Source organism: Artemia sp. Qi Xiang Cuo, chromosome 1 (genome assembly GCF_049724085.1).
Source record: "Artemia sp. Qi Xiang Cuo chromosome 1, ASM4972408v1, whole genome shotgun sequence".
Lineage (NCBI taxonomy): Eukaryota > Metazoa > Arthropoda > Branchiopoda > Anostraca > Artemiidae > Artemia > Artemia sp. Qi Xiang Cuo.
In genome coordinates this window covers 102348135-102366191 of record NC_142794.1, presented here as the reverse complement: position 1 = coordinate 102366191, position 18057 = coordinate 102348135, and the positions used below count along the sequence as shown (strand labels likewise).

The window sequence follows — 18057 nt, the reverse complement described above, 5'->3', positions numbered from 1 at the left end:
CTGTAAGGAAAAGAACACTTCATTATTATTTTCAGTGGATAACCTTGAGTGCTTTATGTCAGAATAATAATAAAAAAAACAGGGCACAATAACTAAAAAGCCAATGTATGAGAAAATAAAATATCCAGTAACAATGATGCAGTACAAATAAACGCAAGCAAAAAAAAATTACAGTTTGAACAAATAGGAATCATTTAGAGTAAAGCATGAAAATTAGAATATACGATTCAAAAGTTTGGATAAGTCTTACATCCAGACAGGAAGAGCAGCTGGGCAAAAAAATACCTGAGCCCTATCTGGTAGAAGATTGTTCTATATTACTTACATTACATATGACTTTGCATATGGTTTTACAATACGTTTTGATTGTCAAAAAAGGTATTTGCTACTAAACTCAGAGATTTGTTTTCAATTATAGGTAGAAAACCATCACAAGGCCATGACAATTTTGAACAGAATTAGAGCATGACAAGTGCCATGATGTTGCCCAGGGGCAATTCAATACCAGGAGCCTTGCTTTTCCAATATTTGAATGGGAATGTTTCATATATTCCCTATTTTATACATTTTTGATCTTTCCCATGGGGAGAGGGCATAACCTATCCCCTACCAGCTCCCATGGGCAGGGGAGTTTGTTGCTGGGCAAGTTCAAAGATTTGTTTTGCAATTATTTACTATATGATTAATAAAGTAACAAGGTATGTGAAGAGGGATTGTATGTTTCTTTTAATTTTCTTTAATATACTTTGTATAATCGATAGCATAGTGTGCCCCTCATTGCCCAAATACTCAATCAATATTTCTCCTTTGTCCAGAAATTGCAAAACTTACCTTTTTTAAATCCAGTAAATTGTTTAACAGCAAAAACCTACAAAACATGATTTTTTTTTCCCTGGAATAATATAAAATATCTAATTTCAATTGTTTTGGTAATGCTCATATTGAGTCTGGACAGCCATTGCAGTCTTGGTTGCAGCATCTGGTCAAGGTACAAATGCATCCAATAAGGGTTTGACATACAGTTCAAGTGCACTTTGATTAGTTTAGTTTAAAAATAAATTAAATATAAATTTTAAATTTGGAAACAATTCATTGAACATTAATTAATTATTGGAACTATTAAAATAATCAAAAGGAGGAATAGGCTTGTTATTTACTACACACATTCCAAATCTTGGAATAAAATTGGATATGGCAGTCCTCATATTTTGTTCCACATTAATTTCTAAGTGATTCATACTTTTTATTACCAGGACAGCCCTTCACTGTATTATTGCAAGACTAAATATTAACAAACTCTTTTCCTGGGAAAGTAAATTCAGTTTTCTGCCTGAATGTATTTTCAAACAATTTGATAAGCTTTGATAGGTGATCTTCAAAAAGTGATTTCAAATTGTAAGATTAATTAATCTCATTTTTGCAAAGAGCAAAAATAATCATTGCTACCACCTTCATTAATTTTTACTTTTCTTATCTGTAATTTTTTCTGAATGCAGAAATATTCTTTGTAAATTTTACAAATTTTGGGAATGCCAACAAATTTGCCAGTGTTTATATGAATAAAAAGGGATGCTTTTACTTCATAAGTATTATAACACCACCACCAGCCCCCCATCCCTCAATCTGCAAATATTTAGCCAAGATTATATATAATATGTGAATTTTCAATGCTGTAGGCTCACTCTTTTCTTCATATTTCTCTAATAAGAGCAAGGAACATCAACAGCAACAAGAAGCATGAAGAAAAGAATAGCTCATGGAAAATTCAATGAGTAAATAAAATTTGGGCTATACTTGCATATTAGGAGGGGGAGGGATTAAAATGGTGTGCTTTGAGGAATGAGAAAAGTAAGTATTTATATTCATTTTTATGTTTAAAAATAGTTTTCAGAAATTTGAAGGATCTCCTTCAAGAGCAGGTAACCACTAACAAAGAACTGATAATCTGAAGGATTACCACTGTTTTAATTAGGCTACATCATTCATTTCAGAAGAGGCACAGGAGCATTACCAAAAAGGCCCTCTATGTTTCTTAACCTTGGTATAAGTTAACAATACCAGCTCTCAAGAAGGAGAAATGCTAGAAAAAAAGGAGAGACATTTATAGATTGCTAATTTTATGTTCATTTTTTTTGGTTTTGTTTGCATTTTTAACAATTTTTTCCCAGTCTCCCCTCTCTTCTAATGGTCTTAGATAATGCTAGGCTACATAAAAAAATAAAACTTAATAGCGGGGGTGTAATTTACTATAGGGCAGGGGGGACAACAGCCCCTGCCAGACCTTGGTTTGCCCCCCCCCCCACCTCCTCAAATTTAGTTTCTTCCAAAATCTTGTCAAAACTAAGATAAACTTGCATAATTTAAGCATCAACAGAAACACATCAGTCTTTTAGTACTTATTTACCTTTATAGTACTGCAAGTTATCTTTATATAGTACCATAAAGTACCTTTAGGGTACCAAACAGCTTATTTTTTGGGTTTTTATTGTCATTTTTACTTGATGTGGGGAAAGTGGCTCTAACTTTGAAACCCCCCCCTCCCCAGGATTTTGACACAATTTCACCCCTGCTTAATAATACACAGAATAAATAGAGTATAGTCAGATTTTTCATATATTATTATTCCCATTTTAATTCATTTAATACAGTATTTTTTCATCTAATATTCAGCAAAATCACTCAGGCTAAAGTGGCTATCTCTGAGTCCACACAGAGTAGGCTAGGCCAACTAGTTTTATGACTGATCAATAAATGAAGAATGAACAACAACAAACAAATATATTATTAGGGTGTATATGTGTATTCAAAGGGGGAGGGGGGGCACTGTCAGAGTAATCTAACAACTGTTTTGTGGAAAAGAAGGATAGCCCAAAATAAAGAATCAATTGCTAAAGTTTTTGTTTTATGTTTACTTTGTGTGTAGCCTAGGGCTATATAGGCAGGGGCTGGGACGGAATTGTCAAAAACAAAACCATAAAGATGATCATTAAACTAGTAGTCTAAAAATCTCTTTTTTGTTCAAGCATGTATCCTTCTAGAGAGTGGCTAACTTTACCCCCACCCCCTCATGTGCAAATATATACCCTGAATTGGTATATATAGGGGTGGGGGTAAAAGACATTTGTGGCAAAAAGTGATTATTATTTTTGGAAAGAGCATAAAAAAGGCATCAAGTAGTATGTTTACTTTATTCCTAAGTCAATATTATGAACAACAAAAAATTTACCAAATTTTAAGCCATATCAATGTTTTTTTTTCAAAATTTAGGAAATGTATTTGCAGATAGGATATATTGTTAGATAGGAAATATAAAATACCATTTTAATCCAAAAATGGATTAAAACAAATTTTGTATGGGTTTTTTGAGTTTTTTTTTTGTGTAAACCCCCTCCCCCCCAAAAAAAAAATCTTTGAGTAAAACTCCCTCCAAAAAAAATCCTGGGTACGGCCTTGATGTCTTTAGCTGTAAAATGACCCCCCACAGTCCGTGGGGAGATGCCTGTAAGTTACGAAATTCGTCCATTGCTTACATGTAGTATTTGTTATTGGGAAGTATGCACAATTTATTTTTTTTGGGGGGGGGGGCTGTTCTTGGGATGTATTTCTATGAGTAGGATATTTCATGGGGAAGGAAATTTCTTGAGTTTGAATATTTTAGGGGAAATGTTACACTGGGGACAAGGCCATACCCAGGATTTTTTTTCTTTGTTTTTCTAGGAAATAATTGTCACAAAAGGGGGCTTTTCTGGAGTGATTGAGAAACCAATTAGAGATTAAAGTCTTATTCAAATGTAAGGATACTAAGGAGAATTTTTAGGCTAAATCATCTGCAAGCAATTTTACAGAGAGGAGGGATTCTCCGCAAAAAATGGAACTGGCTGGAGGGAATTTGACAGGGAGAGGGTGCACGTCATATTTTATAAAATTTTTTTTATATTTTTATGTGTGTTCTGGGTAATAATTTTCACGGAAGGGGGCTTTTCTGGAGGGATCAAGAAACCAATTAGAGATTAAAGTCTTATTCAAATGAAAGGATACAAAGGAGAGTTTTTTAGGTTGAATTGTCTGCAAGCAATTTTAGAGAGATGAGGGATTCTCAGCAAAAACGAAACCAGCGGGAGGGACTTTGACAGGGAGAGGGTGCACTTTATATTGGATAAAGTTTCCACATATGAGTTTTCCGTGACGGGGAGGGGTCTATTTCATAGAGGGTCAGCCAGATCCACCGGTATTGTTTGAAAAACAAACAGGAACTATTATATATACAATATGAAGGGTTGCCCCTCCTCAATACCTTGCCCTTTATGCAAAAGTTCAACTGTTTACTAAAATTGAAACATGGGTGCCATTTAATTACAATAGGATGCTTTTTTCAAAAGTGCTAACAGCTTTAGCGTAAAGAGCAGGGCGTTAAGGAAGAGGCCTTATCATATACGGAATAAAGCTGCCAAAATTAATATGCAAATTTTGTTTTAATTTTTCATGTACGGTGAGCCAAATTTGAGCCTGAAAGTTGAAAAACCTTCAGAAATTAAATTTAAAAAAGCAAGTTTTTTTACTGAAAGTAAGGAGCGTCATTAAAACTTAAAACAAACAAAAATTATTCTGGATATGAAAGGAACTGTCCCCTCCTCAATGCCTTGCTCCTTACGCTTAAGTTTTTTTAAGTTTTATTGTTTTAAAAAGTAGAGTTGCTACACAGAGTCAAAATTTAGCGTAAAGAGAGAGGTGTTGAGGAGGGGACAGCCCCTTTCATATACAAAATAATTTCTGTTTGTTTTAAATTATAATGTCACTCCTTACTTTCAGTTAAAAAAACTTAAAAAAAAATTAATTCTATAGATTAAAACTAAACTTTCCCATAAAACTTAGCTTAATCATTTGGGTGGGGAGCAGAGTAGAAAAATTTGTCCATGTTATTCTTGTGTGTGTTATTCTATGTTATTACACTGGCTTTTTGGCGCAAAAGTACTATAATTCTGTATTTAGCTCATTACAAGAAAATTCCTTTTTGTGTACAATTGTTGGTTTCTATGAAAACACTGTTAAACTTATAAATCACAACAAAAATGGATACACGCCTAACCTTGTTTCTGTAATGACAGGTTGTAACTTACCTTCAATATTTATTTGCATTGCCACTTACCCATATTTTTGTTTTTATTTCCAATTGGCTTGAATAGCCTAAGTTATTTTTGCACAAATTCTCCTTCATGACATCTTTCACCAAGAAGGCAGATAAAAGGCGGGGATGTTGTTACTACACTTGCACTGCGTCATGCAATAGTAAAATAGTGGTGGTCCAAAAGCCCATCTCTGTTTTCCCAGAATGCCAAAGAAAAGTGGTTCTTTCCAAAAAGGTCTTTTACCCAAGGCTATTTCAAAACTTATAAATTGGGATTGAGCAAAGTTGTGAAGCTGAAGACAATTTTGGCATACTTCATTTAGGCAGAAGATCTATTTTGCAAGTTTTCACTTTTATAACACACAGAGTTTTAAAGACCAGGATCCATACAGAGTTTTAAAGGCATGGAGGTAGGTACTTCAAAATGCCTTCACAGGACATACCAGCCTGTAGACCCATCCCTGAGTTTTATTTTCCTAACCTAACCCATTTCCAAGATAGCCCAAAGTATCTAAAATACAATTTTTGGTAAAATTCTACTTTAGCTACTTTTGGCTATCTTGGGAAGGGGTTAGGTTAGGACAATGAGACTTTCAGGGATGGGTCTACAGGCTAAAGTATGTCCCGGGAAGGTATTTTGAAGTACCTACCTCCACTCCTTCTCCCTCTAAAGGGTCATGAAATTTGCCTACATGACAGGTCTATACCCATTGAAATTTTGACAAAACAACATTTTACCTTAATTTTCAGTTATCAGTTTCTTTTTCTCTGGTTTTAGCTGTGAAAATGCAATTTCAGTTATTTGAGCAGAATTTTAAGACATATAAATAGTTTATTTTCAAAAGTTAGGAAATGTATTTGCATATCTTTAAAACCTTATAAATTGGGATTGAGCAAAGTTGTGAAGCTGAAAACAATTTTGTTGTACTTCATTTAAGCAGAAGATCTATTTAGCAAGGTTTCACTTCTATGCCTCACATATTTTTAAAGGTCATCAAAGGTCAGGACCCTCTAGAGGGAGAAGGAGTGGAGGTGAGTACTTCAAAATATCTTCCCAGGACATACTTTAGCCTGTAGACCCATCCCTGAAAGTTTCATTTTCTTAACCTAACCGCTTTCCAAGATAGTCAAAAGTAACTAAAGTAGAATTTTACCCAATTTTTTCTCTTTTTTCTCTCTAGGCCTACTTTTGAGGTTCAAAAGAATTGTAAAATTCTAGACTAGAGTATTTTGGTTATCTTGAAAAGTAGTTGAGTTGGATGAATGAAACTCTTATAGTGAGTTCAGCTCGAGCCGTAGTGATCCCTCGGAAGATTGAAAAATAGAGGAATGTTAGAAGAATGAAAGCAGGCCTAGCCTAAATACTAGGCCCTAGACTAGCCTACTAGCAACCCATTGCAGCACCTAGCTCAAATGATCCTATACAACAAACCTTTAACGAGCAGGAAGCCAAAACTGATAGACAAATTATTTAAGATAAAGCTCAAAAAAAAATAATGGTCGAGATTCATTGTTAGGGTATAAAAAACATTTAAATGTCAGGAAAGCAACACAGGTCAATAACTCGCCATGTTTGTTTTGATACTTAAGAGCCATCTATAAAAGCCGTCTGCTAGAATGGCTAGATAGCGTCTAGCTATTCTTCATATATAGTATTGATATAAAAGTTCGTTGAAAAACTTGTAGTGGCGGCGTGAGATTGACCTCACCTTGGTAATACGGGACCAAGACGTCGAACTCGGCTGCAGCTAAACACCGCAGAGCTCGGAATCTGATTCCGGTGGTAATATTACGCAAAACAGTCTCCAGACTAATCCAAACAGGAAGAAGACAAAAAAAAACACTGTCATTTATACAACTTAGAAAATTACAGATTGATACTCAAACCAATCAATGTTTAAGCAAAATTTTGGTTTGAAAATTGAACATAAATCGCGAAGATACCTTCCCCCCCCCCCCAAAGCCCCAAAAAACAACAGTTTAAATATCATTAACGCCTTGAACAAAGGATAGAATAGCATACCTCCTTCATCAGTGAATACCATTGTTGTGACTGGTGGCCCAAGCCCTTCTGGGTTGAAAACCTGCAGCGTTATTATATATTCCTTGAAAATTTCCAAATCTTGAATCGTGTAAGACTGAAAATAGAACCCTTTATAAGCTTTTAGACACTGAAATATTTAATCCCTAATTAGAACTAAAATTATCAAAATTTACACCAAAATAAAAACAACTTGTTCATTTTTTTTAAACTTGCCAGTAAGGTGTTCATAGGAGGCTTATTAAGGGAGGCAGGAGTTGAGAAATAAGACCGTTGAATCAGTAGATTATAAATGCTAACCTAGACAGCTAAATTTTAAGTTGTATACTTGAAAGCTAGTTTTTATATGTAATTTGGGCAAATTTTTAGGTAAATGAAGCCCTTCTTCCCGCGAATTTCTAATATTAATTAGTAGAAATTACAAAACTAATAAAGTAATTCAATTCAGATTTGCGATTGTCAAGTATTTTAGGAGTTTTAAGTATTAAAATTGGGAATGCACATAATTATACATTAATATGTAATTAAATAAATAATAATTATAGATCTGAAGTGCCAGGTTTATCTTCAGAGGAGAGTGAACCTTGAGGGCAGCCAGAAGTTTCCTTAGGGGGAGAGCCAGAAGAAAACCATTTTAAAACCCCCATTTGGAAGAAATTTTTCTTCGACATTAATTTTAGATAGCCTGAATTTCTATATTTATCAATTTAAGCAAAAGGAGGTCATAAAAAAATATTCAAACATTTAGCAAATATATGAGAAAAAAAAATATTGACTAACGATAAACATCCCTATTGAGTAAGAGAAGAAACAACTGGAGAAAACAACTACTTCCTTCGCATCGCTCGTGAGCTGTACAAGAATAGCGAAAACTCGCCAAAATTTATACCAAAGTAAAACACAATTTATGTTGTTCTTTTTACGCTAGCCACAGGGTCGTTGTTTGGGGGTGGCAAGAGGGGGAAGTTGCCCCCCCCCCCAATAATGTGGAGACAAAAAATATTATACATCCCATGCCCTTTGACTATCCGGATATGGACCCCTCTTGTCCCCCCCCCCAATAAACATGCTGGAGATACGCCCCTGGTTAGCCAGTAAGGTATTTGGCAGTGGTTTCTTTGGGTAGTAGAGGAGGTGAGAACAACGATTTTTCGTATCCTTAGATTAACAATATCAACACCCACTCCTAAATTTTAAGGGTCAGACTAGGAATCTAACTTTTTAAATTATCTTAGGCTAATTTTAAGGTAATTCAAGGCAAATTTTTCTTCCCTTTTTTATATCAATCGACAAAGAATCAAAAACTAAAATTAATTACTCGATTCAGCTTTTAAGGCTGACAAGTATTTTAAGGGTTATTTTTTAAAATTCAATATAAAGAAAAAACGATCAAAATGGGGGTTTTTAAAGCCAAACGAAAATACTGAAAAAGAAAGCAAATATTTCGTGAGAACAATCGCCTCTCTTTTTCAATGCAAAAAAAAAATAATCAAGGAAACTGCAAAAAAAAAAATGTGAAAAGACAAAGAAAACCAAAACAACGCGGAGAGTCAACGTGAAAAAACAGATCAATAAAAAGCCAACATTAAAATATGAATAAAAAACAATAAAAACCGAAATTCGAAGAATCCAAACCAAACACCAAAGGCGAGTCACTCATCAATACGCAAGAATAGCAAAAAATCCAAAAACTTCCCGAAGGGTACTGGTAAATGATTGGCTAGTGAAAAAATTCATTCGCCAAGCAAGCGAAAAAGAATCAAATTGGCCGTTTTTCTTAGTATATATAATCATTTTTTCTTTATGTTATGGCAGGTTAATTTGGTTTAAGAAATTATCTTCTTTGTTTGATTGGTAATGTTTGAAACAACAAGTATTGAGACACTATTTTGAATTGGCAAATGAACAGAAGATTTTCCAACTGGTTTTTAAAAGGATTGTATTTAAATTTGGCGTAATTTGCCTGTTTGTGTTCTTTTTTTTCATTTCTCTTTTTTCTTAAAATTTTCAGGTGTGAAATAAAAGTTCCTGATGTTTAAACTGTTATTTCGGGTCTCTGTATCGTTAATTGTTTTGGTAGGCCTACTTGTCTAGAGTCCAGTAGTCACACGAGAAAGACCGCATCAAGAAAGATCGAGATGCTTAATGAAAAACAGGTTTCCGTTAGATGTGAGGTGTTGCTCAATCCGTGACAAAGATTTAAACTTTAGTTTTTTGGAGTTGAAGTGGTAAAAAAGGTACCTAGGTTAGGTTACGTATTTAACATATGCTATGCTTTACCCCCCCCCCCTAATGTGCAAATATACAGCCCAAATTTGTTTCTGTACTAATATATTTAAATACATTCTAAGAGTACACTGGCTATACGTGACATATAAAGCTAAGAGAGGAAAGGAAATAATAAATGAAAAATAAAATAAAAAGAAGGGTGAGAAAACGAGGATTTTGTCAGCCAGTGGCAAAACATGAAGACGAGTCTGTTTGCATCTTGTCGAGTAAACTCCAAAAGATTAGATTTTTTTTTCCCCTTTTCTTTTTTTTAGCACTGAGGACGACTTGGCGAGGTCCTTGTCGAAATATTTGCTTGTTCTTCGTTTTCATGTTTTTCCAGTGGCTGACAAAATCCTCGTTTTCTCACCCTTTTTTATTTTATTTTTCATTCATTATTTCCTTTCCTCTCTTAGCTTCATACTATTATATTTCCATCATATTTTGTTTTATTTGATTAGCATTAACGAAACTTCACTTCTCGTGTGACTACAGGATTCTAGACAAGTACCATTATTTTTTACTTTCCAGTGTTTCACGCTGAATGCCAAATTCCCTCTACGTTTCTTAGTAACCCTTTGGTTGATCAGCATCAACAAACTTTCCCAATTTTTTACATCTTGAGACAGTAACTTTCTAATTAGGTATTCGGGAAAGTTTCCATGACAAGTTATGAAAGCATAATATGGAAAGCAGAAAACCAACTACTCATAGAATAGGAATGCGTTAGAGGGAACCAAAACAATGATTGTTGACATTTAAAAGTGAAAGCAGTTTATGTTGATAAGGGGCAAAACAAATATAATTTCTAGTCAATGAAGTGTTTTACCCGGCATTAGACAAACGTTAGACTGCCATGAGTTTTTATTCTAAGTAGTATTCCAGATCTAGCTAAAAAAAAAAAATCCCCATCCTGCTTAATAGCCTTTAAATATAATATAGTCTATTATCAAACGGTTCGTGGTAACGAACTGTAAGTAAGGAGCGATACGGCTCAATAGTAACCGAAGAAAGATCACGGATACGTGTATTTAATTTTTTTCCAGGGGTGATCATATCAAACCAGTTATCGTAGAAGATCCAGAGAGGGCAAATTTGGTCAGGAATCAAAAGTTCTAAAGCCCTTTTTAAGCGACCAAAAATATTGGAGGGCAGCTAGCCATCCTCCCACACTCATTTTTACCCCAAAGTCACCCGATCAAAATTTTGAGACAGTCATTTTGTTCAGCATAGTCAAAAAATATAATAACTATGCCTTTGAGGATGACTTTAACCCCCACAGTCCCCGGGGAAAGGGCAGCAATTTATGAACTTTGGCCATTGTTTCCATATAGCATTGGTTATTGGGAAGAATACAGACGTTTTCAGGGGGAAATTTTTCGGGTGGGAGGGGGGTCGGAGGGTTTAAGTGGGAGGATTTTTCCATTAAGAAAGTTTAATGGGGGAGGAGAATTTTTCGTGGAGGGGGAGCCGTATTTCCCGGCATTATTTAAAAAACGATCAGAAATTAAACAAAAAAAACAATTTTTTTCAATTGAAAGTTAGGAGCAACATTAAAACTTAAGCGAACACAAATCATTACGTATAGGAGGAGGTCGTCCCCTGTTCAATACCTCGCTCTTTACACTAAAGTGTTTTTAGTGGTTTTACAAGAGCTATTTATTCTAATTAAACGGCCTTTGTGATTCATGAGTCATCTTAAGAATTGGGACGAAATTCGAATTTTAGCGTAAAGAGCGAGGTATTAACGAGGGGAAGACTCCCTCCTATACGTTTGTTCTGTTCATTTTAAGTTTTAATGTTCCTCCTTACTTACAGTTGAAAAAAACTTGTATTTTTATTTAATAGTAATTAAGGGTATATTATAGCCTATATAGTAATTAAAATATAGACTTAAAATACAATTTGTTTCTTCCTTGCCTAAGTTCGAGATTATTATATATTATTTACGTTGTTTGCAATGTTCTTATTATTCCCAAGAGCAGAATTTAAACTGCCTAAACTTCAATATGTCTAAAATCAAGAATTTTACAAAAATAACATCCATGTTGCCACAACAAAAAAATGCAGAGGTGCCTTCCCCATGCAAGGCCAGGGGAGTAGCTCCAGCATTTTTATTGGGGGACAAGAGGGATCCATATCCGGATAGTCAAGGGGCATGGGCTATGTAATAGCTATTTTCTCCAAATTATTGGGGGCAATTATCCCCTTCTCCACCCCTCCAACCCCCCCCCCCCCGAAACAACGTCCATGTGCAAGACTCATTGTGCTATTTGGCTGATGCGAAATAAACGGAGGATATTCCAGACAAATTTCTAAGATCCTCCTCAGCGACAGCAAAAATAAATGAAATAACAGCCAAAAAATGAAGTTGGTAAAAAAAAAATAGTTGTATTTCGGGCATCCAATATACCCCAAAAATAAACGGTAGATATTCCAGATATATTTCTTAGATCCTCCTCAGAGCCAGCAAAAACAACTGAAATAACAGCCAAAAAATGAAGATTGGTAAAAAAAAAATCAGCTTTATTTTGGGCATCCAATATACCCCAAAAATAAATTTCATCCCAGAAGCTTCATACCAAAACTAAAAATATTACGTTTTGCTTTCTTTTCAAAACCGAAAAAGAAAGTGAGACGGTTGGAAGCACTGAGGGTGCAGAGACTAAATAACGAAGTCAAAATGACTGCCTTTATTTCTATCTACGAAACTATAAGAAATCTGTCTTAATGATTTCACGGTAATCCTATTTTTTTGCATTCACCAATAGCTCCTTTTATAATTCATTTCTTGTTAAAAAAAGAATAATCTTTCAGTTTAATCTTGATAAATAAAGCTTATTCTTGAATGCCAAAGGTTTTCCTAACAATTTTGTCTCTATTGTTTGAATCATTCAATTTTTGAATTCACTTGACGAATTTGGTGTTGCTGCATGAAAGTTCCTGTATTTTTCAAATCTAATCTCAAACTTTTGTTACTGATGTTAGTGACAAAGAGGGGGAATGATGATGCAAAATAGTATAAATACATCTACCTTTTTTTTCCCAAAATTTAGCTTATTTGTTTGGAGACAAAATGCTCACTGCAATTTTCCTTTCTTTTATTCATGATATATTATAAATGAGTTGAACTTAAGCTTCTTTGAAAGCCTCGTTTATCCTATACAATCCAAATGGTGTTGTGTCAATTGAAGGTGATAGTCAACATCTGATAGAATAAGACGGAATAGAGATGATGAAAAATAATAGTACTCTGATTCAAGGCCGTACCCAGTATTTTTGTCGAGGGGGGGGTTACACAAAAAAACTCAAAAAACACATCAACAATTTGTTTATATCCATTTTTGTTACATTTTTACGAGTCAGACAAACATTTGGGGGGAGCCCCCTAAACCCCCATCCCCACCCCCCAACTGGGTACGGCCTTGCTGTGATTAGTGCAAAAAGAGGTTTTTTAAGCCCTGTTTATAAATAAAAAAGAATCTACATGGAATTGTATAAAAACTGGTAAAAATTTTAATAAGGATAGTGAAAATAACACGAAAGGAATGCCTCAACGGTACTGTCCTTTATTCAGAACAAACGTGGGAATTTTGATCTGCGGGATCTGAAAAAAACCGGTTTATGTTTCTGTATTAAGAGACAATTAGGTTAGGCTCGGTGGAAAAACTACGTTGTAGGTATATTTTAATTAAATATTTAATGTATAGAGTTGTTTGGTTAGGTTATGTTAGACTGCATTTTGTGTGCAGCCCCGCTACACCCAATCCACAGCCCTCCATAATGTGCAAATATATAGCCCAAATTATATATATATATATATATATATATATATATATATATATATATATATATATATATATATTTTATATATATATATATATATATATATATATATATATATATATATATATATATATATATATATATATATATATATATATATATATATATATATATATATATATATATATATATATATATTAATGGGTGGGTGACAATTCGGGGAGGGTTCGGAGAGAAGTCTCTGAATACAGAAACATAAGCCGGTCTTTGTCAGGTCTCGCAGATCAAAATTACCGCATGTGTTCTGAATAATGGACAAGTACCCCCTTTGCTTCTGGCCCTTCCTCTAGCTTTTGAAAAATCCGTTTGGGTATTTTCGTTGAGAAAACCGAGAGTGATGTTGATTAGTCCAAAAAGAGGTTTTTTAAGCCCTGTTTATAAATAAAAAAGAATTTACATGGAATTGTACAAAAACTGATAAAATTTTTAATTAGGATAGTGAAAATTGGACGATATATATATATATATATATATATATATATATATATATATATATATATATATATATATATATATATATACATATATATAAATTTACTGGTAGTTCACAGACATGAACATTAGAAAATTGTCATTTGTTTCCCAGTTTGTTCCCTGAGACTATATCCCTCATGTCTCTGTCACGATCTTAAGTCTGGTTTTTCCCTAAAATTTATTTGAACAATTGTCAAGAGTAGAGTCATTGTTTTCTACACTCTTAAGTATGCTTCAAAAGGAGTAGAATCTCTTCCAAAGGAAGAGTGTACATTTTTCTATCAAAATGATTGTAGAGAAAAACAAGTGTTTCCTAACGAACCTGTATTTTGTAGCAAGTTCATAAATAGTAAACTTCATAATGTGGTTGCCAATTTGTCAAATATTGAATTGAGCTACTTTAATATTTATAATATTTTCAAGTCTATTGTTAATTACTAAATTATCTTTGTACCAAGTACATGATCAAATATAACTTTAAAGAAGAATTTCATTGGTAGCGTCAAGGTGTCCACTTTTGGTGTACCCTTCTCAACAACCCAGCTTACCAGCTTTTGACGAACTTAGGCCGGCACCAACTTGTCACTCAAAAGTTAGGGGGAAACGCCCATCATCGGCCAGTCATTAGCGGCAAGTGGTGCTTGATCCTCAGAGTTGGTAGTAGCAAGAGAAATTTTTCCCCCATCTCATATTGCTCTTCGAGAGGTCTTTTCTAGTGCCATGGTTTGCACTTCATAGTGTCCAGGGATATTGACCCTCTGGACATGAACTTGGCAGCCCTTGCTAGCTTCAGTTCATCCGATCTCGGGAGCGTATTCCCCCAAAATATCCGTCCTCGTGGTCAGACAGTGGGTATGACGGCCATTGGCTAGACGGTGACTGTAATTAGCATTAGCAAGCCCCTATTTATGCCCACTACTCCTTCACTCTAAAATTACAAACCAGGATGTCTAATAGTCAAACGCTACCAGTGGCTCGGCGATGACTGTAATTAGTAGGAATAGGCCCCTATTTGTGTCTCCTATTAGATTTAAAAAAAATACATGCCTGGGGAAAATGGTCATAGTTTCGTCGAAAAATTACAAAACATTACATTCAGGGACGTACGCAGGTGGGGGGCTCCGGCCCCTCCCCCCCCCCGAAATCTCATGATTTTTTTTATTTTCCCATAATTTTCTGATATTTCTCACCGAATAAGGGACTTGAAGGATTTGCCCCTCCCCCCAAAACAGATTCCTACGTACGTGCCTGATTACACTTGTTATATATTTTCAGTAATTTTAACTCCCCATAAAGGGAGGGTGAGACAAAAGTAAAATAATTTTTACAAAAATATGATTTGTGATTTTTTTTATTTTTTGCATTGTGACACATATTAATATCCTCATACTTAAGCATATAATACTAATTAATCCTTTTTGATGGTGCTTAGCGACGGAAGAATTTCATCCTCCTTACCAATTTCCAAATGGGTAATTATTTCTACTCTCCACAACAAATCCTACGCAAAGCCTTCTGTTATTATCTCTTTAAAAATCAATGGGTATTACCGTGAATGGGCCATGGACAAGATAATCACCGCCATTTGCACAGAGAAAGACGTTTCTGAATAAATAGTGGAATTCATTAAAAAAAAAGACTACTGGAAACTTATGAGACTAAAGACTATGGGTATCCACTAGATATCTATAAGTGCCCTGAAGTTTAAATCTTTCAGTAAAATTTTGCACATTTCGATAAAAAAAGAAGTTGTTCTCGCCCCTGTCTATCACCACCTATTTTCACGGCTTGTTCCCCCCCCCCTAAAATAAATTTTTTAGGAGTATATAAGTCATAGACTAAAGTCAATGGCAAAAAAAACCTGGCATCCCTGGCCCAAAGAATATGAATAACTTAGAAAAGTGAAAACTGGCGCTAGTGCTTAAAAGAACTGCCAACGCTATCTAGCAATGATCATTTTGTTGCATTGCTTTCAAGCTTGGTATCTTTTGCATATGCCTCATTAATATTGTGAAATAATGACATTTCAACAAATGCTGCAGTCTCATATATCCCATAAACATTCCCCCAGGAACGATATCTTTCAGTACTATGGCCATAAATGCTATGAAAAAGAACTGGTGGTACTAATTACCTGTAGTGGAGAATCGCATACATGATCTGCCCAGGAAATAAAACACCTATCTTATTTTAGGAAATTTATTCAGTCAATTCTTAAGATTGCCCAATATTCGTTAAAACACATCCTTCCTGTTTAAACACACTTCTCCCAACACAGAAGAATCAGGGCTGCCATCTGTAGTACAAAAGTGCTATTTTAGCACAACTTCATTATGTGTAGCATTATAGCATGTGCGGGTTGCCACATATTGCACGAAAGTACTATTTTAGCACTATTACCGTCAATTTTTTTACTGTAGCACCGAAAGTCTCAGCGTAGCACGCAAGTTTGGACAAAAGTATTACTTTTGTAATTGAGCGTGGTGGCAACCCTGAGGAGAATACGTCCCAAAAGCCCATCTTAGGGAGGTTCTTTAGTAAACTTGATGCAGTCACCTTAATGTTCTCTGAGGCCCCCGAATACCACCCCCTTGTTGTTTAATCTTAAGAAACGAAACAAAATCGGGCAGGGACAAAATCAAGACTGTAAGGCAACCGGGGGAGCGTTTAGTTGCCACCCTTCGTTAGATAGCAAGTCCTCATAAAGGCGATATTTACTGGAGAATTTTCATAGTTTATGTTTTAGAAGTTTTTGATCTCGCACCTGGCGCAGATGATTCGTTTCTTATGCCTTTTAAGTAGAATTTTAGGAACAAACTTGGCGTTGAATTTGCTTAAACTTTGGCGTTGATTGGTTCACCAGTCGGAACAAACCTAAAATAGACCACTCCTTTGGAGTCGAAAGGAACAGTGATTTTTTTTTTTTTTTTTGTATACTTATTTTGGTATTCATGAAATTAGGCACAGTAACCTATACATTACTGAAACCTTGGATTTTCGTTGAGTTCGATTTTGAATATCAGAGAGCTCGAAAACTCCTCAATATTTGACCTTTAAAAACTTTTTTTTTAATTTCCTTATCCATTTGAGGGGATCCATTTTTTTTCTAGCCCCTTCTTGGTTTAGAATCAACATTAAATTCCGGCGAGGCTTTCTAGCTTCTCTCTACTTATTAGTGATATTACCGTATTATTATCAAGAAAAAATAATATTTAAGCCTATACTACAGTCTGAAATCCAATGGATGTTCTCCAGGGAAAAACATCATACAGTGTTCCCAGCCGTAAAAGCCAAGAGCTGAGGAAAAGTTCTAGTGATAATAATTACCTCAATTGAAGGATCCCTGATATATATTTCTTCAACGCTATCCGTATCCCCATCACGAGCTCTGTAGGCAAGTCGATATCCCAAAAATTCCCCGTGGAGCGTATTCCTGGCTGGCGCTCTCCAAGCAAGCTGAATAGAAGTTGAACTGACATTATAAGCGGAGGTAATCACAGGTTTTCCATCCGGGACTTGAAAAAGAAAAGAAGATTAGCCTTGCCAGATATTAAAAGTGAAGGATTACTTTTCTCTATAGAATTTGAAATAAATAAAAGATATAAAGGGATAGAAATAGATTTTAAAATCTCCGTAGATAAAAAAAAATACATATAGAACAAACAAGATTATTCATTCAGTATATAGTATTAAGGGACACATATATTCATCTCATTTTTTACGCAGGCTTTCCAAGTTTGGGGCATCCTTTTTTACCTATATTTCACCAGATGTCGGGGTATTCAGATCACAAGAGCCCTCTACTCAGGTTAGAATAAAAAACTTGCGAAATGGCATTTAATTTCATTCTTGTTTCAATATATTTAAATCAGATGCACAATGGCAATATTTTGGGAGATGGGTGTGAGAGAATTTTTTTTAGCGTCCAATAACGAAAGAAAGTGCGTTTTTAGTCCAAAATTCTGGGATCCTTCAATATATTTTCACAACAATTCTCACATATCGCTTCTGTATACATAACAAAGGGCTTTCACAAAAGATATCAGGAAGGTTGATTTTCTGAAAAAAAAGAGTCTAAAATACATTCATGCCAAGGGTGGAGAAGGGGCTAATTGGATAAATGTTACTTAAATAACGGAGGAAGGCATATACGGTGGATATATTTCCAGGGGGGTGGTCTTATACGTTACAACATGCACACAATTAAAATTATGAAAAAATCATTAGGATAATCGAAAGAATAATGGTGTTTCCAGGGGCAAAAACAGTCCAGGTAAGGCAAGGCACTGGGTCAAGGTTGCTG

General features: G+C 34.8%; 1 protein-coding gene across 1 annotated transcript in view; it reads right to left on the bottom strand.

Annotated features, from left to right (window-relative positions):
- Ptp99A (Protein tyrosine phosphatase 99A) overlaps positions 1–18057 on the bottom strand; it is a 179333-nt gene that overhangs the window by 44330 nt on the left and 116946 nt on the right. Inside the window, exons 9-10 of the mRNA XM_089088211.1 lie at positions 17082–17269; positions 7149–7263 (exon numbers count right to left, since the gene is read on the bottom strand). Coding sequence (XP_088944337.1) covers positions 7149–7263; positions 17082–17269 — 303 coding nt within the window. The remainder of the gene's footprint in view (positions 1–7148; positions 7264–17081; positions 17270–18057) is intronic.